General features: G+C 54.0%; 1 protein-coding gene across 3 annotated transcripts in view; it reads left to right on the forward strand.

The window, feature by feature from the left end:
• DNAI2 (dynein axonemal intermediate chain 2) overlaps positions 1–14,245 on the forward strand; it is a 39,913-nt gene extending 25,668 nt beyond the window's left edge. For 2 of the 3 annotated variants that reach the window (XM_037810079.1, XM_037810081.1), the window contains 6 exons: positions 4,129–4,251; positions 7,746–7,969; positions 9,994–10,129; positions 10,673–10,819; positions 11,612–11,844; positions 13,642–14,245. In XM_037810079.1, coding sequence (XP_037666007.1) covers positions 4,129–4,251; positions 7,746–7,969; positions 9,994–10,129; positions 10,673–10,819; positions 11,612–11,844; positions 13,642–13,810 — 1,032 coding nt within the window. In that variant the 3' untranslated portion in view covers positions 13,811–14,245. Of the gene's footprint in view, positions 1–4,128; positions 4,252–7,745; positions 7,970–9,993; positions 10,130–10,672; positions 10,820–11,611; positions 11,852–13,641 lie in introns of all 3 variants that reach the window. The other variant, XM_037810080.1, reaches the window with a different exon arrangement.
• Positions 14,246–20,818: the final 6,573 nt, after the last annotated feature.

The raw sequence follows: 20,818 nt of genomic DNA on the forward strand, positions 1-20,818 counted from the left end.
CTTGTTCACAAACTCTCTGTGTCTGTTTGTCTGAAAATATTTTAAGCTTTCCCTCATTTTTGAAGGACAGTTTTACCAGATATAGAATTCTTGGTTGGCAGTTTTTTCTCTTTCAGTATCTTAAATATATCATGCCACTTCCTTCTTGCCTTCTTGGTTTCTACTGAGAAATCTGCACATAGTCTTATTGAGCTTCCTTTCTATGTGATGAATTGCTTTTCTCTTGCTGCTTTCAGAATTCTCTCTTTGTCTTTGACATTTGATAATCTGATTATTAAGTGTCTTGGAGTAGGTCTATTTGGATCTGTTCTGTTTGGGGTACACTGCGCTTCTTTGGTCTGCAATTTTATGTTTTTCATAAGAGATGGGAAATTTTCAGTTATTATTTCCTCTATTATTGCTTCTGCCTCTTTTCCATTCTCTTCTCCTTTGGGGACACCCATGACACATATATTCATGCTCTTCATGTTGTCATTCAATTCCCTGAGACCCTGCTCATATTTTTCCTTTCTTTTCCCTATCTGTTCTTTTTTGTGTAGCATTTCAGATGTCTTGTCCTCCAGTTCCTGAATCCTTTCTTCTGCTTCTTCAAATAGGCTGTTGTATGTCTCTATTGTGTTTTTCATCTCTTCTTTTGTGCCTTTCATCCCTTAAGTTCTGCCAATTGTTTTTTCAAGCTTTTAAGTTCTTATGTTCATTCAGTGTCTTCTTTATGTTCTTCATCTCTTTTGCCATAACTTCCCTCAACTCATTAATTTGATTTTTTAATTGATTTAGTATATTTGTTTGAAGATCTTTAATTAGTTGTTTCAATTCCTGTATCTCATTTGAAGTGTAAATTTATTCCTTTGACTGGGACATATCTTCATTTTTTCTAGTGTCATTCATAATTTTTTGTGTCTAGGTGTGCCGGTTTGAATGTATTATGTCCCCCAGAAAAAGCCATATTCTTTGTTGCAATCTTGTGGGGCAGACAGAATAGTGGGGATTAAGTTGGAACGTTTGAATTAGGTTGTTTGCATGGAGATGTGCCCCACCCAACTGTAGATGATAACTGCTGGGATATTTCCATGGAGGCGTGGCCCCACCCATTCAGGGTGGGCCTTGATCAGTGGAGCCATATAAACGTGCTGACTCAAAGAGATGGAACTCAGTGCAGCTGTGAGTGACGTTTTGAAAAGGAGCAAGCTTGCTAGAGAGGAAGGTCCTGGGAGAAAGCCATTTTGAAACCAGAACTTTGGAGCAGATGCCAACCACGTGCCTTCCCAGCTGTGCCAGTTTGAGTGTATTGTGTCCCCCAAATGCCATTATCTTTGTGGTCTTGTGTGGGGCAGAAGTTTTGGTGCTGGTTGGATTTGCTTGGAATGTGCCCCACCCATCTGTGGGAAATGATTCTGATGAGATGTTCTCATGGAGGTGTGGCCCCGCCCATTCGGGGATGGGCCTTGATCGGTGGAGCTATATAAATGAGCTGACTCAAAGAGGAAAGAGAGTGCAGCTGGGAGTGATGTTTTGAAGAGAAGCAAGCTTGCTAGAGAGTAACGTCCTGGGAGAAAGCCGTTTTGAGGCCGGAGCTTTGGAGCAGATGCCAGCTGCCTTCCAAGCTAGCAGAGGTTTTCCGGATGCCATTGGCCATCCTCCGGTGAAGGTACCCGATTGCTGAGGTGTTACCTTGGACGCTTTGTGGCCTTAAGACTGTAACTGTGTAGTGAAATAAACCCCCGTTTTATAAAAGCCTATCCATCTCTGGTGTTTTGCATTCTCCAGCATTAGCAAACTAAGACACCAGCTAACAGAGGTTTTCCGGACACCATTGGCCATCCTCCAGTGAAGGTACCCGATTACTGATGTGTTACCTTGGACACTTTATGGCCTTAAGACTGTAGCTGTGTAGCCAAATAAACCCCCTTTTTATAAAAGCCAATCCATCTCTGGTGTTTTGCATTCCGCAGCATTAGCAAACTAAAACACTAGGCATCTGGTTTCCTTGATTACCCCAATCAGATTTTCCAAGACCAGAAGGGCCCAGATCTCAGGAAGAGGGTGTGATCAGTATCAAGTTTCCCTAAGGATGAGACCCAGAAAATTGTTAGGCTTTCTTGTGAGGCCTCTAGACGTTGTGCTTTTCCTATCATGCCCAGCAGGTGGGTGGTGCTTGTCAGCCTGCAGCTCCCCACCAGCATAAAGAGGTGCATTGCCTTTAATTCTCAATAGGCACTGTCCCTGCCGTGGGCTGACAGTGTCAGAAGTCAACTTAAGCTGTTTCTGATTTTTTTTTTTCCTCCAAGCCCTAGGGTTTGAGTTCTCTGAGGGAGGGCAGCCACTTAAGCAGGGCCTTGCCTCCCCCTTTTCTTAGGGAAAATAAGCCCTTTAAGGATTTATCTCCTACATTTGACTTCTTCCTTTGTCTCTCTAACGATCTTAACTCTACCCTTGCCTGGGTCAACCCTGACAATTGAAAATGCCCGAGGCTCTCTCTAATGAGCTACTTGGAATGTGAAGAAAAAAAAAAAAAGTTAAAAAGAAAGAAATCCCCTTCTGAGCTGGTACCGAGTCCCCCAGTTACCAGTCAAGAACCAGAATTGGTGCCTGGTTATATGTGCCCCTTTTCTTGGCACACAGCCCTTTTCCAGTAGTCTGAGCTCAGCTGACTCCAAAAGCCTCTGTTTTTATTTACTTATGTATTTTTTTCTGTCAGCCCCACCTCCTCTCTGCCGAGACAAACCTCGGGTTCCTTTCCTGCTTGCTCCAGGTTTATCTGTGCTCATAGCTTGTACTGAGTAGTTCAAATTCATTAACTAAAACTGTGGTTGGAGATTGGTTGAGCTACCTTCCCTTGCACCTAGTAGACAGCTTCTTTTTCCCACAGGGAAGTGTTTCAGCTCAGCCTGCCATGCCTGTGGGGGAGGGGTGCCAGCTCCGCAGTTTGGGGAGCTTTACTTACAGTTCTTATACTGTGATCTCAGCTGTTCCACCCATTCCAGGCTAATGTGTGATATGCGACCGGTCACAGATGTCCCCCAACAGTTGTTTCAGACTATTTACTAGTTGTTCCTGGCTATATGCTAGTTGTTCCAGAGAACTAACTAAATTCCATACCTCCTTATGCCTCTATCTTGCCCCCTGCATATGTGCATTTTTAATGTTGCTATATATTATCATATTGTGGAAGCCTTTAAAAATATGGATTCCTGGGTCCGCACTTAGCAGTACTGATTCTGTGGGTCTGGCATCTGGATTTTATGAAGCCCTCCAGTCAATCCTGCTAAAAGCTCAAGTGTGAGACCCATTGGAAGAGAACAAATCCTCCGGGGTTCTTATTAAAATTCAGACTCTGATTTGGAAGGTCAGGGGTTCTGTAGTTCTAATAAGTTTCCAGGTGTTGCTGATGCTGCTTGTCCAGGATCGATAGCTGGGAGTCACTTTTCCTGGAAGCCTTTGCAAAAGGCTTTGTGGCCACGTGTGTGCCTCTGGTGGCCAGGCCCTGGCCTGGCTTAGGGGCTCCCAGGGAAGCACGTGGAAAGCTGTGTCCAGCTCAGCAACTCTGGCCAGTCAGCCATGCAGAAGTTTGGAGGGCTCCCAAGATGGAACTGGAGAAAGTGGCTTCCAGTGGCTATGGCAGGCAAATGCCTGCTCCATCCTTTGCCTCGGCTGCAGTCACCAAGCCACCCAGTGCCCTTGGAATCAAATCTGCTCCCCCTCCTCCTGGCACGTTAAGTCCATCCTTGTCTGATTATAACCCCCTTTCCAACCTCCTCACCTCCCACAACCCCCAACCCCCCACCCACTGTCCCATACCAAACTTCTCTTCCCTATAGGGCCCAGCTCAAACCTCACCTCCTCCAAGAAGCCTTCCCTGATCACTTTACAGTCCTAGCGGTCCTCCTGCCCCATATTTCCTACCTCCTATAGCTACTGTTGGCCATGCTGCCCATCAGCCTGGGCCTCGGACTGTTGGTTATCTTTTTCTCTTGTCTGTCCAGAAGGTAGAGCCCCCCTGGGAACCCCTGTTCTAGCCCACGGAAGGTGTGTCTTAAACATTTGTTGACAAGCAGAGGGAGTAGAGAAGGCAGCTGCTAGGTGAATGGAGGGACCCTACCATCTCAGAGCTACCCCCTCCTCCTGCAGGTCATGTGGTGGGACATCCGAAAGCTAAGCGAGCCCACAGAGGTGGTGATCATGGACATCACCAGAAAGGAGCTGCTGGAAAATGCCTTGGGGGCCATTTCCCTGGAGTTTGAGTCGACTTTGGTGAGTGTCCTTCCAAAGCCTCCTCTGACTTCCATTGCCCATGGTAGTCGGAGTGGAGGGTAGGCCTGGCTGGGGGATTAGATGCTTTGGAGCTGGGACAGCTGCTTGCACTGTGCACTGCACAGCTCCCGAGAGCGCCTTGCTGTAGTCGTCTTACACCTGGATGGTCGTTACAACAAGGCTCCAGCAGGGGGCAGAAGAGCTCCTTTCCACGAAGTCCCCGGTTGGCTGGTGGCTGGGCCATCTTTCCACTGGGGCAGGATTCCAGAAAAGCCCCATTCGATGGAACGAGCCCTGCCCAGGGCAACACTGGGAGGCCTGGCCTCCGCTCCAGGACCTGCCTCTGCTTGGCACGGGGCCGTGGGCTGGTCACTTCACTTCTTCTGGGGAAGTAAGAGGTGTTGGGACAACAAGAACATGGGCACAGCTGCAGCTTTTTGAGCCTGAGAAGGAAAGAGAAAAAACTGTCAAGGCTGAGCAGTAAGGCTAATGTGTCAGAAGAGGGAAACTTCTAGAAGCAGCAAAGGAAAGTTCCCTCTAAATCAAGAAAGCAACTTTCCCCAATAGCTCTTGGTTGGCTTTGACCCCCACTGAGTCCCAAGCCTGGTCTCCCCCTTGAGGGTGTTACTTGTTTGCCTTAGGGTCACGTGAGATTGTTCCTGGGCCCCCGGGAGGGAGGAGGTGCTCTGGCCTCACCCCTGTCCTGGGACGCACCCCCAAGGCCGGGGGCTGAATGCTGGTGGGATGAGGTAGAAGACAATTCCACGGATGTCCCATCCCTGGGTGTGGAGGCTGGGGTGGGGAGGGCTCAGGAAAGCATTCTGTCCTGGATAGGGGAACTTCCAGGCTACTGCTAGTCCCCCACCTCCTCCACACTGTCCCTCCTGAGTGCACACTGGGCCAGACGCTCTGACTGCCTTGCATGAGACAGTTATGTAATCACCTATGACCATCTGGTGAGGTGTCGTTATTATCTCTCCAGATAAACAAAATGAGCCTTAGTGAGGTTAAGTAATATGGGGTAACTTTGAAACTCCAATCCCAGGCTCTGACTCCAAAGTTCAGGCTGTCACCCCCCACCCTCCAGGAGGCCTGAAGACGAGGCAGGCTCTGCCATTTGGATCTGGGCAGGTTCGCCCGCTGCTGGCGTGTGGGAGTCCTGCAGCTGACTTGGTCACTTACTTCTGTTGCTGTCTCAAGCTCCCTCTCTTCGTGCTCCTTTGACACCCCAGTGGCACCCGGGGAATCAGTGGCAGGGCTGCAGCTGGGGACTGAGGTGGGGGGAGGGGGCTTCTAAAATCAGGTTTCATGTTGTTCAATCATTCAAAATACTTTCTGAGTGAATCCTCCCTAGCGGGCCCTGTCCTAGGCATGAGGGATGCCTCAGTGATCCAAAGAGGCAGGCAAAAGTCTCTGCCCTCAAGGAGCAAATAAAATGCATTGTCTGCTAGGAGGCGATAGGTGCCATGGAAGAAAGAAACAGAGAGCAGGGTCAGGGCTCTGGGAGCAGTGGGTTGGTGATCTGGGAGACCGCGTTGCAAGGGTGAGATTTAAGCTAAGTGAGAATTAGTCAGGGGGCTTCCTGAGGGGGAGAAGTTCCCAGCCAGGCCCTAGGAACAGCTCCAAGGAAATACCCGGGCGGGTGGGAGCAGAGCCTGATGTGTTTGAGCGCCAGCAGAGGAGCCTGGGGTCTGCAGCGCAGTGAGTGAGGGGGGCTGGCGGGGCAGAGCACGGAGAGCTTTCTTCAGGTCCCCAGCAGAGGAGGCACGGGTTGACTTACATTTTACAAAGATTGGTCTATGAGTTTTCTACCTTTTCATACCAAATTCCACAAATTTTAGTGGCTTAAAACGACACCCATTTATTACCTCTCAGTTTCCGTGTGTCAGGGGTCCAGGCCCAGCCTGGCAGGGTCCTCTGCTCAGGGTCTCACGTTGGTGCGGTCAGTGTGTCAGCCAGGCCGGGCTCCTTGCTGCAGCTGGGGCCCCCCTGAGGCTCACATGGCCATTTCCTGGCCAGCTGTCGGCTGGGGATACTCACAGTTGCTTGCCACTTGGCCCTGTCCAAACAGGGCAGCTGGGTTCTCTGAGGACAGCCAGGGAGAGTCTCTCTCCCCAGTTTGCTTGGACAAAGCTTGCATAGTGTCACGTAATCCTGGGTGACAGCCTTGCTCACCATCTCACGTCTTGCTGTACCCTGTTGGGTGGGAGCAAGTCAAGCAGAGGGAATTATACCAGCATGTGTGTCAGTCTGTCTGTGAGCTGAGAAGACTGTCCTGGGGGTAAGGCAGAAGGCAGGAGGGTGGTTAGGAGATGGTGGAGATAACCCAGGAGGAGGTGAAGGAGGCTCGGCCAGGGGTTAGCAGTGGGGGTGGTGAGAAGTGGCTGGATTCTGGGTATATTTCAAAGGGCCTCCTCCACTGTTTGGTTCAAAGGGACTTCTGGGGGGACATCTGAGCGACCTGCTTTTGACAGCCAATTCCCAGTCCTCCATCCTCTGCACTTCGGGTGCCCCTGCTGGCTCTCCAGGGCCGGCGGGTCTCGGGGCTGGATTTCCAGGGCCCTCCTGCTCCCCCTGGTGGTGGCGACAATGGTGTGCAGTCTCCCAGCCCCTTGAACCAGGGGCTCAGCGAGATACGCATCCCCTCTTCCTCTTGGAGGGGCGAGCAGCTTTGGCTTTGCTCATGGGGAAAGAGGGGGCTATGGGCAAGTGGAACCTGGAGGGGCAGGTCCGTTCCCCTCTGATGCTCGATCAGAGAGAAAGAGAAAGAAAGCAGTGAGCAAGCAGGCAGGCGGCCTGCCCCCACCGTCCTGAACCCGTGTCAGCAAAGGCCTTTCCCACCCCCTCTGCTCGCTCAGCACGAGCCCTCCCCTCCCTGGCCGACCTGTCATTCTGTTTTGCGCATAGAAGGCCCAGCTCCTTCTGGGGTGTGGGTCCTGCTCACGTGGATTGTATGTTAGGGCGTGAGATGGTGAGCAAGGCAGGGCCGCAGGAGTCAGGAAACCCGCCTGCATTCTGCAACCCATAAATGTGTTGAGCAGCTGCTGTGTGCCGGCACCCAGGCCGGGGAATCGAGGAATTCGGGCTTTCTGCCCTCCAGGCATTCACAGGCCAGTGGGAGAGGCAGATGAAAGCCTGACGTCCAGGTGGTCTGCGGAGGCTGGTGGGCCCCTGCTCTGAGTTCTCAGGGATGACGGGGCAGGGACGGCTAACTCAGGCAGTGCTGTGGCTAATGTCACTGCCGCTTCCGAGCGATCTGGGCCATGCCACACTCCCTCTCTGGGCCTTACTGACTTTAGTTTATCTGTAAAAAAGATTATGATCTTTATGGCGAAATCCAAGGAAGGGTGGGATCAGATGAGGCTGGGGAGAGTGGGAACAGCTCCCTAGGAGGGGTACACAGCCTGAGCCAAGGGCCCTCCAGCGCCCGCAGACGCCGCCGAGCTGGCCACCGTCCATGCCGGCTCAGCCCCAGGCCACCATTTCCTCCACAGCCGACCAAGTTCATGGTGGGCACAGAACAGGGCATCGTCGTCTCCTGCAACCGCAAGGCAAAGACGGCAGCCGAGAAGATCGTATGCACCTTCTCGGGGCACCACGGTCCCATCTATGCCCTGCAGAGGAACCCCTTCTACCCAAAGAACTTCCTGACTATTGGCGACTGGACGGCCCGCATCTGGTCTGAAGACAGCCGGGAATCATCCATCATGTGGACCAAGTAAGGGGCACTGGGGGTGGGAGGGGGTGGGGGCAGAAGGGACCCAGCCCTGCCTGGGAGTGCTCTGGCATCAGTGGAGGCAATCACCCCTGCCCCCCTCCGCTCCCAACACTGGAACTTGAATTAGAGTGGCCTGATTTTAGCCACTTCACTGAACAACAAGCGTGAAACAGCCTGGGTTTGTCGTGACAATGGCCGTGGGTTTTCATAATCCTCCAAGCAACCCTCCCAGTCTCCCAGCTATTGAAGAGCTGAGCTAGGATTGAAAGCCAGGAAGTTTGGCCTGAGAATCTGGACCCCTCTCTGCAACAGCCCGATGCCTCGCAATGCTGTGAAGACGGTTCGGCTCGGCTCGGGCCACCTGCCCTGCCAGGGTGGGCGGGGCGACACTGAGAGGGAGCTTGTGGTAGAGCAGTGAGCCCAGCAGTCAGACCAGAGAGACCTGGAGGCTTGGCCAGGCTGCCCAGGGAGAAGTGGAGGGGACGCAGTGTGGGTGAGGCCCCCGGATGGCCCCACCGCCCCTGGGTGAGCTGGGCAGAACCACACCCTGCACAGATGCCGCCGAACAGGGTCTGGGGGAGCTGCCCCCTGCCCAGCACTCATCTCTGCAAATCCAGGCTTCCTGTCCCGCTCATGGAACCCCACACTCCTACAGCGTCAGTGCCAGGATGGACCCTGGCAAACATCTTCGGTGCCAGCAATTCCGAAATTGGGTTGTGTCAGTGTCTTCTGGGAAAAGTTACTTTTCAGAAATCCAGATTCCAGGACCCCAGCCTCGGAAGTTCTGCTGTATTAGATCTCGGGTTTGGCCTAGGAATGGGCTCCCAAAGTCAATCCTTGCTTTCCGGGAGCAAAAATCTCATCCAGTCCCATTTTATAGGGGCCAGAGAAGGCCCACACTTGGCCCCAGGTCCTGTGGCGAGTTAGAGGGCTCTTGCCCCACTTATGAGGGTTCTGGGCTTGGGAAGTGGGGCCCTTCCCCACACCGTCTGGAGGCTCCCAACATTCCTTGGCCTCTGCAGGGCCCACTGGCTGCCGGGATGGGGGCTGAAGGAGAGAATGGTGCGGGAGACCAGCAAAGCACCCTCTCCTGAGGCCTTCCCGGGGCTTACTCCCGAAGGGCGTTGGGGAGCCGGGCTCTGGCACCTGGGGCTCTCCTTGCTCTCCCCCTGCAGATTTGGCCAATTGAAATACAGGACACCCAGTTAAATGTGAATTTCAGACAGCTAAGGATTTTCTATTTAGTATAAGTATGATGCATGACAAGTTTGAGACATACTTATACTAAAAATTATTGGTTGCTTGTCTAAAATTCAGATTGAACAGGGAGCCCTATATTTTATCTGACACCCCTACCCCAGGGCACATCCTTCCTCTCACCTTCATGGCCCACTCGCTTGTCGAGGGACCTGAAACCTCACACCTGTCTCCTCTGGAAGGCTTCGTTTATCCTGAACGTTGGCTGAGCTGTCAGCACACCTGGTTGTAAAGGAGACTGGGAAATGTAGTCTCTAGCTTGGCCACCATGGGCCCAGCTGCAGCTGCATTGCTAGGGAGGAAGGGAGAAGGGGTTTTGGTGGCGAACTTGCAGTCTCACTGTGTGTGTGTGTGTGTGTGCACGTGTGTCTGCACCTGGGGGTGGGGGCTTATTTATTTTTAAAATGTCTGATGTTCGCTGCAGAAATTTTTGAAAATTTAAATTAATCCAAGTAGGAAGATTGACATGTTCCTAATCGAACTATGAGCTTTTCTGGCCATGTCCTTCCTCTGGCTCCTTTCAGCCGAGTCCCGTAGCTGGGGACGTGGTGCAGAGCTGGGAACAACTGCCCGTTGCCTGGGAGTTAGGTGTGGAGACGCGTCTGTGGCCTCCGGCCCTCAGGAGGACCACCCCAGACCCCTCAAAGGGCAGCCTGGGCGCGACTGGGTGGGGGCATCTGACCCAGCTCGGGGCCAGGGCCGGGTGCCAGGCAGCTGGGCGAGCAGCGGCCTCCCTGGCCCTCCCCTAACGGGGCGCCGTCCACCAGGTACAACATGGCCTACCTCACCGACGGTGCCTGGAGCCCGGTGAGGCCAGCGGTTTTCTTCACCACCAAGATGGACGGAACCCTGGACATCTGGGACTTTGCGTTCAAGCAGTGCGATCCAGCCCTCAACCTGAAGGTCCTGTTGCCCCTGTGCATCCGCCCTGGGCCCTGCACTCCCGGGCCCTTCCCGCGGCAGGGGCCCCTGGGGCTGGGATGGACGTGGGGCTGGCGCCTGCGTGCCGGGCCTCTCTGCGTGACTCGCGTGCCGGCCAGCTGTGACTTTGTCTTTGGGGGAGTGTGCGCCTCGAAAGGCTGGTGGGTCCCGGGCACATGGAAACCTGGTGGTTCCTCAGAGCCACATGGTGGGGGGGAGCAGCTGCCTGGCCCCCTCCCACGTATTCCTCCAGAATCCCCAGACAGCTGACACTTCAACCCTGAGCTTGTCCAGAGGTGCAGCCGGAGCTGAGGCAGCAGGCTGGGAGCCATGGGAGGACGTGGAGGTTGGGTGGTGGGTGGGGTGGGGTGGGAGCGAGGCTGGGTGGCAAAGGGGCTTGCGGGCCACTCTCAGGAGATTGAACTTGACCCTGTGGGTCCCAGGGAGGCCCTGAGGGTGTCTGAACGGGGCAGCGTAACTGTGCTCCTCTCCCCTCCCCACTGGGGTCTGGCTGTCCTCAGGCAGGTGTGTGACGAGGCCCTCTTCAGCCTGCGCGTGCAGGACAACGGGTGTCTCCTCGCCTGCGGCTCCCGGCTGGGGACCACCACCCTGCTGGAGGTCTCCCACGGGCTCTGCACCCTCCAGAGGAACGAGAAGAACATAGCTTCCTCCGTAAGTGCCGGAGCCAGGGCGAGGCCCGCTGCAGCTCGCGTCTTGACCCGGCCCCATGGCAGAGCTGGCTGGTAGAGGAAGACAGCTGTCCCCCCTGCCCACCTCCAGGGAAATGGACGGAGATTTGGGGGAGGCAGCTGGGTGTCCTGGAGTGAGCAGTGTGGGTGGGTGTTGGGGGAGTCTGCATCTGCCCCCACCCAGCCCGTGACTAGCTGGGGGGCCCTAGGCATGTCCTGTCACTTCTCCACGCTTCAGGTTTTCAGCTGCAGAGCAAGGTGGTTTGCTTGATCAGTTTGTCTAGTTTCAAACAAGAGATAGATAGATAGATAGATAGACAGACAGACAGACAGACAGATCTTGCAGTGGAACCTTTCTCATGAAAGCTTAGTAGGGCCCCAACAGAGAAGATGGATGGAGGGAGACTGCCCATGCAGAAGGGGTCCTGGGGGGGCTGAGATCCCTGGCTGCTCGGCCCCCTCCTCAGCCCCATGCCCCTCCCCGCCAGGCAGCCCTGGGGGCACCTCCCCAGAACATGGCGCACACCGTGGGATTGAAACCCCTGGTGCTGAGCCCTGCCTGGGACACTACAGTTCTTCACACTGTGGCCTGCGTACCTGGCGCTCCTTGGAGTGGGGCCGCTGGCATCCCTGCCCCTGCCTTCCCACCCCGTCCCTGTGGGGGCTCCTTTGAGTGGAGCAGGAAGTCAGCGAAGCCCCTGCCTGGCCGCAGGGCTGGGGGCCGCGGGCTGTCCCACCCTCCTCCCCCACGGACCCCCGGTCCCTGTGTGCCCAGATGTTTGAACGCGAGACCCGGCGGGAGAAGCTCCTGGAGGCGAGGCACCGAGAGATGCGGCTGAAGGAGAAAGGCAAGGCCGAGGGCCAGGAGGAGGACTCGAAGGGGGGCGAGCCCGCCGTCAACCTGGAGGAGCTGCTCCGCGCGGCCGAGCAGGAGTTCTTCGACGTCATCTTCGCAGAGCTGAGGAAGAGGGAGGCGGAGGCCGTGAAGAAGAAGCCAAAGTCGGCGGGGTCCGAGGCAGGAGCCCGGGCGGGCTGGGGGCGCTGGGGGCGCTGGGGGCCGTGGGTCCCGGGCTCTGCTCTGTTCCGACCTCCTGGGTGACGTCGGGCAAGAAGCCTTGCAGGGGAAACTTGGTTGTTGTTGTTAGACGGCTTAGATTTTTTATTATTATTTTTGTTGTTGTTGTTAGAGAAGTTGTAGGTTTACAGAAATATTATGACTAAAAAGTATAAAATACAGAGTCCCCCTACACCACCCTATTATCGCCTCCTTGCTTTAGTGCACTGCATTTGTTACAGTACATGAAAGAGCATTTTTATAATTGTACCATTAACTACAGTTCATCGTTTACAATAAGAGTTCACCTTGTTGCTTAATCCTATGTTTTTTTCTTTTGCTTTTTATTCTAGTAACATTTATACTACCTAAAATTTCCCCTTTTAACCACATACACAAATATAATCCAATGCTGTTAATTACAGTCACAATTTTGCACTACCATCCCCACCATCCATTACTAAAACTTTACAATAGAAATTCTGAACAATTTAAGCATTAACTCCCTATTCCCTTTCCCCAACCACATATTTTCTCCCCTTGAGTAGGTTGTCTTCTCACTTTTATGATAAAGTCCTTTGAGGCACAAAAGGTTTTAATTTTGATGAGATCCCATTTGTCTAGTTTTTCTTTTGTTGCTTGTGCTTTGGGTGTAAAGTCTAAGAAACTATCGTCTTACAGAAGATCCTGAAAGTGCTTCCCTACATTTTCTTCTAGGAGTTTTATAGTCCTGGCTTTGAAATTTAGGTCTTTGGCATCTTGAGTTAATTTTTGTATATGGTGTGAGATGGAGTTACAGGGTCAGTCGAATTCACCCAGCTGGCAAGTCCGAGGAATTACCCCCATCCTCCCCAAGAACCCCAAGAGTCCCTTGGCTTGCCTTGGCTTGTAGCGCCACCCGCCTCGGTTTCCCTTGGCCGTCTTTATTGCCTCCAGCTGCACATGGTGTCCTAACCTGCCTCCTCGTCTTTCTCCCCTTCTTGTAAGGACAGTGGTCCTGGTAGATCAGGCTCACCCGGACCCAGTTTGGTCTCATTTTAACTCATCACATCTTCAAAGACCCTATTTCCAAATAAGCCACATTCCCAGGACTGGGGGTTGGACTTGAACTTGTCTCTTGGGGGAGGGGACAATTCAACCCATCACAGGCAGGGCCTTGGGGTGTAGCTGGGGAGCCCATCCCGGGGACAGGCCTAGGCAGTGACAAGCTGTGGGTGGGAGTGAGCACAGGGACGGGCTAGGGATTGGGTCTCTGGCCCGAGGAGTTTCCATGTGCCCTTGGCCTCGGCCACGGCTCTTCAAGACCCAGCAGGGAAAAGTTAAGGCACCAAACTCGACTCCCTGCTTCTCCGCTGGCCACACGCTTGCTGTCTTTCCCGGAGCCTCTGCAGTTGGCCAGAAATGCTGGTGGTTGGGGCTTGGAAAGCACCGCCTGGCACTGACACTGTCCTGTGTGCAGGGTCTTTAGCCCGTTCCTTCCAGTCCTCCACCGCCCTGCAAGGTGCAGTGTCCACCTTCAGGGTTGCGTACCAGGCTGGGGAAGGAGCGGGCCCGAGGTTGCTCAGCCGGCAGTTGGCAGAAGCAGGACCAGTGTCCATCCGATGCCCAAGGCCGAGCTCTCCCTCCGTGCCCTCCTTAGGCACCCCCTGGCCCTGAACACCCACGCGCCATCAGCACGGCCTCCATGATGTTCAGCAGCCGGAGGGGAGGCCCACACCCCGCTAACAGTTCTGTGTGTCTTTCCTCCACAGAAGCGAAGTCTGGAGATGGGTGAAGAGATGGAGGAAGATGATGGAGGAGAGGCAGAAGGGAGTCAAGAAGAGACATTTGCCTAGAAGCAGCCTTGGGCTGCAGCCCTTCGCTCACCTGCCTCTGCTCCCCACCTGCTGGTTTTGCTCTGGTCTTACAAGTGGGGGCTGAGCTCCTCCCTTAGAGCTTTCCTAGGGAGGGATCGGGGGAGGCTGGGAGAGCACCCAGGCCCCCGGCAAGCCCTTTTTCCCACAAATTGTTGGCCCCCATGGACTCACTGCAGTGAGCCCCAAGCAGCCCCTGGGAGGAAGACGAGAGGCAGGCTTATCCCAGAGCCAGCTCCCCAAGGCCAACTCCACACGGAGCCCACACAGCCTTCCAGCTGGCCCAGGGGATCCCCTTGATTCAGCAACTCGAGGACCTCCCCAACAATCATTTTCCCTCACACGCTCACGAAGCCTCAGCTGGACTCAGCAGGGCTTGGGAAAGACTCATGATGGGGAAAAGGGGTTCTCCTTCCACCATGCTGACCCTCTCCCTTCCGCATACGAATTGGAAACAGAGAAAGTTCCATCCACTGATAAAACATTGTTCAAAGTCACTCCATGTTAGAGCCTGTGCCTGTGTGCTGATTCTTTTGACCCTATGAGCTTTCTATCGCCTTATTCTCATGATGTTAAATCAGTAATTAGATTGCTAACAGTTAGTGATAATGATGCAGGCTGTGCTAAGAGCTCTGCAAGTTTTCACATGTGAATCATAAAAAAATGACCTATAAGGTCTGTCCTCTTATTATCTTCACAGAGGAAGAAACGGGTTGACAAGGTTGGGCAGAGTTAGCGAGGGGCAGAGTGGGGACGCGCTCCCTCCTGAGCCCTGCACGGCTGTCCACTGTGGGCCAGGCACCAGGCAGGGCCGGGGGGGGGGGGGGCCAGGATGGTGTCCCCTGAGTCCCTGGTGCCGCAGAGCAGTCGTGACCATCAGCAGGGCGAGAGGGCACCTCGGAGCCAGCGTTGCCCCAGGAGAAGTCCCCTAAGCATGGGGCACCCACGGCTGGCAGGTGATCCTGACAGAGCTCCAAAAGGCCCTTTAAAAATTGCCTCTGTTAAGAATTTTTGGGGGGAAGGGACCAGTGACCCTTGGGCCCAAACTGAAAAAAATCACTGAGCTGCCCCATGGCTGGACCTTGATAAAACAAGAGCCACAGTTCACATTGACCGAGTGCTTTCTGAGGGCCGGGCACGCCATGCTTGAGACTCACAAGAGCTCAAAAGGCATCATGTCACCTTCATCCCTGTGTGACAGGCATGGCAAGAGAGACCCAGAGAGAGGAAGTGACTTTCCTGAGTCTAATGGGAGTGAGTGGCAGAACTGGGACTGCAGCCCAGAGCTCCAGCACCGGAGCCTGTGCCCACACACCCTGCGTGCCAGGTCTCCCAGCCCGGAAAGGGGAGTGGGCTCAGCTGGGTCTCCCCTCTTACCCAGGGGGGCTGCCCAGGCAACAGGCAGGGGTGTTGTGGGGGAGTGATGGCCCCACACGTCACATGTCCTGCTCGGTGCCATCTCCTGGGGTCGGCCCCTCACTCTGCAAGGATTTGGGCCAGAAAGAGGGGCCTTGACACTGCCCTTAGAGCAGTGGGTCTCAACTGGGGGTGACCGTGCCCACCACCAGACATTTGACAGTCTAGAGACATTTTGTTTGGACACAACTGGGGGAGGGGGTGCGCCTGACACCCAGGAGGGAGAAGCCAGATGTCAAGAGCTGAGCCCAGCTGAAAGGACTGAGCTGCCAGGAGTTGGAGGAGCCAGTAAGATAACACGCCAAAATGAAAGTAACAGTTAAGCCTTTACTCACATACTGTAATGGCATGAGCAAGAGGCTGACCCGGAGAGAGTGAGGCTCCCCCACTGTTTCATTTTCCTGGGCAAGGGTCAGATGGATCAGCACAGTGGGGGCATCATCTCACTGCAGACAGAGCCCCAAACAAAAAGTTCCTGCCTTTTTATGAACCTGAGGACCAGGAGGAGGAGAGGGGAAAGGGCTGGGAGTGGGAAAGTGTGGAGAACTGAGTCAGAGGGGAGAAGGTGTCTCCAAGGCTCCTTCTCCTCCCCCGGCAGGGGTGTCTTAGGAAGGTCTCGGTTTTGAGTCACCTATAGGGGGGCCTCTGACAGGAGGCACCTGGGCCAGGACTGCAGCTGTGCGTGTGAGCATGACCAGTCGGGGGGGCTGGATCCTTGGCAGCGGCTCCCTGCAGAGGCTGCAGTGCACCGGCTGGCAGCCCGTCTGTGGGCAGGATGGGGCAGGGGGCAGCTTTCCCCTGTGCAGGCTGCCAGGGAAAACCCTTGATTGGGTCTGAGCGGTCACGCATGGGATTTGGGCCTGGAGCTGGACTCCTCACCAGGGACACTGCTAAACATCCCCCAGTGCACAGGCGAGCCCCCACCACAAAGAATTATCCCATCCCCAATGTCAGTAGAGCCAAGACTGAGAAACCCCGAGATGGGAAATCTAACCAAATAAAATGCCTAAAGATAAGAGTCCAAGCTCCAGATTGTGCTAATGCAGGCACACAGAAGGACTCCTCGGTGGCCTTCTGGGACCGCAAGCTCCAAGGGAGAACATTCTTTGGCTACACTAGAATTTAGGCCTTTGATTTGTGCTTGAAAAGGTGGGCCATCTGCTGGGGCCTGCGAGTCCTTGGCTCTGGGCACAGAGGCTGCCATTGTGCTGGGCTGGCATTTGAGGAATGGGCTGTGGGAGAAGAGATGAGAGCCCCACAGACATTTCTGGGCAAAGGGCTGCTCAGCCTCTGCAGATGTGGTGCCCACGGCCACTCGTCCATACGGCCGTGAGCCGCCCCTGCTTTAGTCACCCAGCCTCAGTGGGAACCTGCTGCTTATTCTCTTCCAAAGGGGACCAAAACCAAACCTGGATGCATCATCGGAGAACCAGAGGCTGCAGGGAACATGAACAGTCCCGTGGGTGTGGAATGTGGAATGTGGAATGCCAAAGACAGGGCCTGGGGGCGGGGACACGTCCAAGCAGCGTCGGAAAGCGGCAGAAGCAGTGACCAGACCCCAAGTGTCCACGGCCCTGCTATGTGCCACTTGTCCCTGCACACCTGGGGGGAGGGTGTGCTCCTGCTTCTTGACCTTTCTATGCAGCTGACTCGATGAATAAATATGCCACTTAACCGATGCCAACACAGTAGGCTACTGGGAGAATCACGTCCCACCATTCCCTTCCGTGTGGGTCCCAGAGCAAGTCTCTGAAGAAGGGCCCCTCGCCTTCTGTCACTAACAGAACAAGCACCCCCTGGGAGGACGCTGACCCCAAGGAGGGGCACAGGTGTTGGCTCACAAGCCCCACCCACCAGGATCCAGCTCCATCCCCTTTGGGCTTTCCCCAGCTCCCAAAACCAGAGAGCCAGGAGCAGGCACCCCTGGGCACCGAGGGCTGGGGGTTAGCGGTGGGATTGGAATGGGGGCTGCATATAGAAGCAGCAGGTTAGGGAGCTCACGGGCAGGGGAGGGAGTCTGGGCTCAAAGCCTGACTCCCGCTCAGGCACTAACCGTCCAGGGCACTCTGCCTTCACTCGGCACCGTGCCAGGCACTGGCGAGACAGCAGCAAATAAGCCAAACACAATCCCTGCCCTCACAGAGCTTGTATTCCAGCGGGAGAGATGGGAACCTAACAAATGCCCAGATAACTACAGAATTACAGTTGTGTGCAGTGACATTTTAAGGAAAAGTCCAGGGCGCTACGAGAGGGATAATAAGAGGAACTAACCCAGACTCAAGGGGAAAAGGGCAGTCAGGGAGGCCTCCCGCAGAAAGAGACAATGACGCTGAGACTGAAGAACGAGAGTGAGGCAGCGAGGTGGTCTATGTGCACATGTGTGTGTGTGCGTGTGCACCTGTGATTATGTCATGTGACCATGTGGATTACACGGAGGGAGAATTCTAGGCAGAGGAAGCAGCACGCATGAAAACCCCAAAAAAGAAGAAAGCTGGTGTGGCTCCGTGTGGCCAACAGTTAGAAGCCCATGTGGCTGCTGTGTGGTTGGCAAGGGCTGGAGAGACGACAGGGCAGGGCCTTGAAGGAGCGGCTAAGGAGTTCCAACTTTCTCCTGAGATGGCTCGAGTAGCAAGGCTTGGAAATCAGATTTGCATATTTACAAAATCACTCGATTTTGCAATGTAAAAAAAAAAAAAATCATTGCATTATTACAAAACATCCTCAGGGAGAATGGCATGGAGGCTGGTTGGGAAGCCATGTGGTGGCAGGTGAGGAAGGATGGCTTTGGAGTGGGGCACTGGCCCTGGAGTCACCTCTCTGCAGGTGGGGTACCTACCTCAGGGGAGTGTGTTAAGTTCCTGGAGCTTCTGAAACAAAGTATCACAGACTGGATGGCTTAAAACAATAGAAATTTATTCTCCCCCAGTTCTGGATGCCAGAGGTCTGAAGTCAGGGTGGCAGCAGGGTTGGTTCGTTGTGGGTGCTCGGAAGGAGAATCCATTCATTGCCTCTTTTAGTGTTCAGTGATTGCTGGCGATCGTTGGGTTTCCTTGGCTTGTAGCTGCAGCACTCCAATCTCAGCCTCCACCTTCATGTGGCATTTTACTCTCTTTGTCTGTGTCGAAATGTCCTTCTTCTTATGACACAGTCACTGGATTTATGGCCCGTCCTAATCCAGCATGCCCTCAAACTAATTACATCTGCAAAGACCCTATTCCAGATAAGGTCATTTGCCTGGGGTTAGGATGGCAACATCTTTTGGGGGAACCCAATTCAACCCACCACAGGGATTAAAGGAAATGATGCATGTCAGCTGTCTGGTTCAGAGTAAATGCTCAATAAATGCTTGTTCGGAATGCATCTGACTGCCATCCCAACCAGCTCCACTCCTGGTGGCAAATTCTAGGTTAGTAGGAGAAGCTACGAGACTGACTTGTGAATGAGTTTTTCAGGGTCCCTTCAGGCATCTAAACCCCAAACGTGGAAGGGGGTGCTCAGATTTCTTGAGAGAAAAGTTTTCAGTTAAAGCTTTGTTTCCTGCTGACTCTCTTCCATATCACCTCCTTCACCCAGGGGCATCAAGCCTACAAGCAGCTGTGCCCAGGCTCACAGCAGGTGGGACTTCGGTCCCTCTGCCCTAGAGGGTCAAAGAGCTTTAGAAAGTGCTCAAGAGACCAGCAGATCCCAGCCGCAGATGGCTCTGGGGGGCAGTGGAGATTGTCACGTTTCTCAATTGAATACACCCTTGCCACACGGAAATGGCCGTCGATGTCACCGCCGCATATGTGGCCACGTGTGTGGCCTTTCCGTTAGGTAAGGGAGGTTTTGCCCACTGGAAGGCCCACTTCAAGTAAATGAATGAAAACTGCAGTGGACTCAGAAAAGCCCCAGGTATGCTTTTTGTAGCTGTTGATACGTGTGGCTTAACCACCAACAGCGGCTCTTGAGGCCCTTGGTGGTAAAGGGGACATTCTCAGGTAGACAAGGCACATTGAGCCTTACTTTCAGGGTGGAGGGGGGAGAGCGGGCATGGGAGCAGGGCCTCTAAACCCCGTGCCTGACAACGTGCACTTGTTTGCAGGGATCTTAAACATCTGCCCGTGGGATCCAAATAATTGCTCAGGTTTTAAATTCTAAGGAGCATCCTCATCGATTCATTGACTAAACTTTCACTGGGCATGAGGCTAGAAGTATCAAGTTAAGACGTAGCCCCTCTACTGAGACAAATGGACAGACAATTCTCATTTCGAGTGGTGAGTGGTCTAATATTAGAAAGAAACCAAGGTCTCTGTGGGGCACATGGGAAAAGGACCTAACCCGGGGTTGGGGTGGGGGTGCTCAGGCTGGCCCCTGTATTTGTTGGGACTCCTTTGGCTACATGTATCAGAAACCTATTCAAACTAGCTAAAGCAAAGAAGACAGATTCATTGGCTCAAGTAACTTGGAAGCCAGGGGCTTCTCCTGGCCTGAGGTGTGGCTGCTCTCTTCGCCTTGGCCCCACCCCTCCTGCCACAGTGCAGGCCCTTCCATTGGATAGGGGGAGGGAGGAGGCACCACGCCAGACCAATCCAAGTCTCACTCTTCTCAGCCAGTAATCCCAAAGGCAGAAGAGAGCTCCTCCCTCCCACTGTAACAAAATCCCAGGGGCAGGCTCTGATTGGCCCAGTCTGGGTCATTGCCCACTCTCTTGGACCAATCACTGGGATGACAACCAATGGAATGCTGGGATGGGTTCCAACAGAGCCACATGGAAGGGAGGAGGGGCAGCTCCCCCAAAGGAAAGGGGGAGGTGACAATAAGATGAGTGTTGAAGAAGGACTTGCAGGACAAATCAGTGGAGGATGGGCCTCTGGGCAGACAGAGCTCCCTGGGCCTCTGGGCAGACAGAGCTCCCTACCAGGAGCCATGGCAGGGTTTCAAGTAAGGTACCAACACCCACCTGCCTTTCAGAATGATGGCAGGGTGCAAAGTGGATTGACAGGAACAAAACTGGAGGCAAAGAAGCCTGGCAGGATGCTGTAATCATCCAGATGAGAAACTGCAAAGTTCCAGCTTCCAGCAGTGGGGATGGAGAGGAGGGGAGAAGCAACGCGAGGGGATGATTAGACCCTGGGGCAGTACTGGTCTGTGGCCCTTGTCAGGTGCCAGGATCCTGCCTTTGTAGAGCTTACCTGCTGGTGGTAGTTCCCAAGAGATGACTAGAAGGGAGGGTTTGATATGGAAGATGAATAGAAATTTGACAGAAGTAAGTTGGAAAGGGTGTACCAGGCAGACGGACTGGCACAAGCAAAGGCCTGGAAGTAGAGGCCAGCCCTAGTGTGTGTGGGAGCAAAAAACAGGCCAGATGGGTGGACCCCAAAGCACAGAGAGCAGGGCTGTGGGGAATGGGGCTGGATAGGAGGCTGGAAGGAGGTGGTAAGGAGCAAGGTTTCCACGTTTACTTCTGTGCCACAGCTGCACTTTTCGAAAGCAGGGAAGGGGTTTGGCAGGCAGAAATGAAGCCAGGGAGCACAGCCAGAGGCCATTATAATGTCCAGACAAGAAGGGACAAAGGCTTGAGCCCAAGGGGATGGAAGAGGACACAGCCAGGAGACGCCAAAGAGAAACATTTGCAGAGGCAGAATATATGGGATTTGGATGTAGAGGATGAGGGAAACAG

The sequence above is a fragment of the Choloepus didactylus genome, chromosome 18 (genome assembly GCF_015220235.1).
Source record: "Choloepus didactylus isolate mChoDid1 chromosome 18, mChoDid1.pri, whole genome shotgun sequence".
NCBI lineage: Eukaryota > Metazoa > Chordata > Mammalia > Pilosa > Megalonychidae > Choloepus > Choloepus didactylus.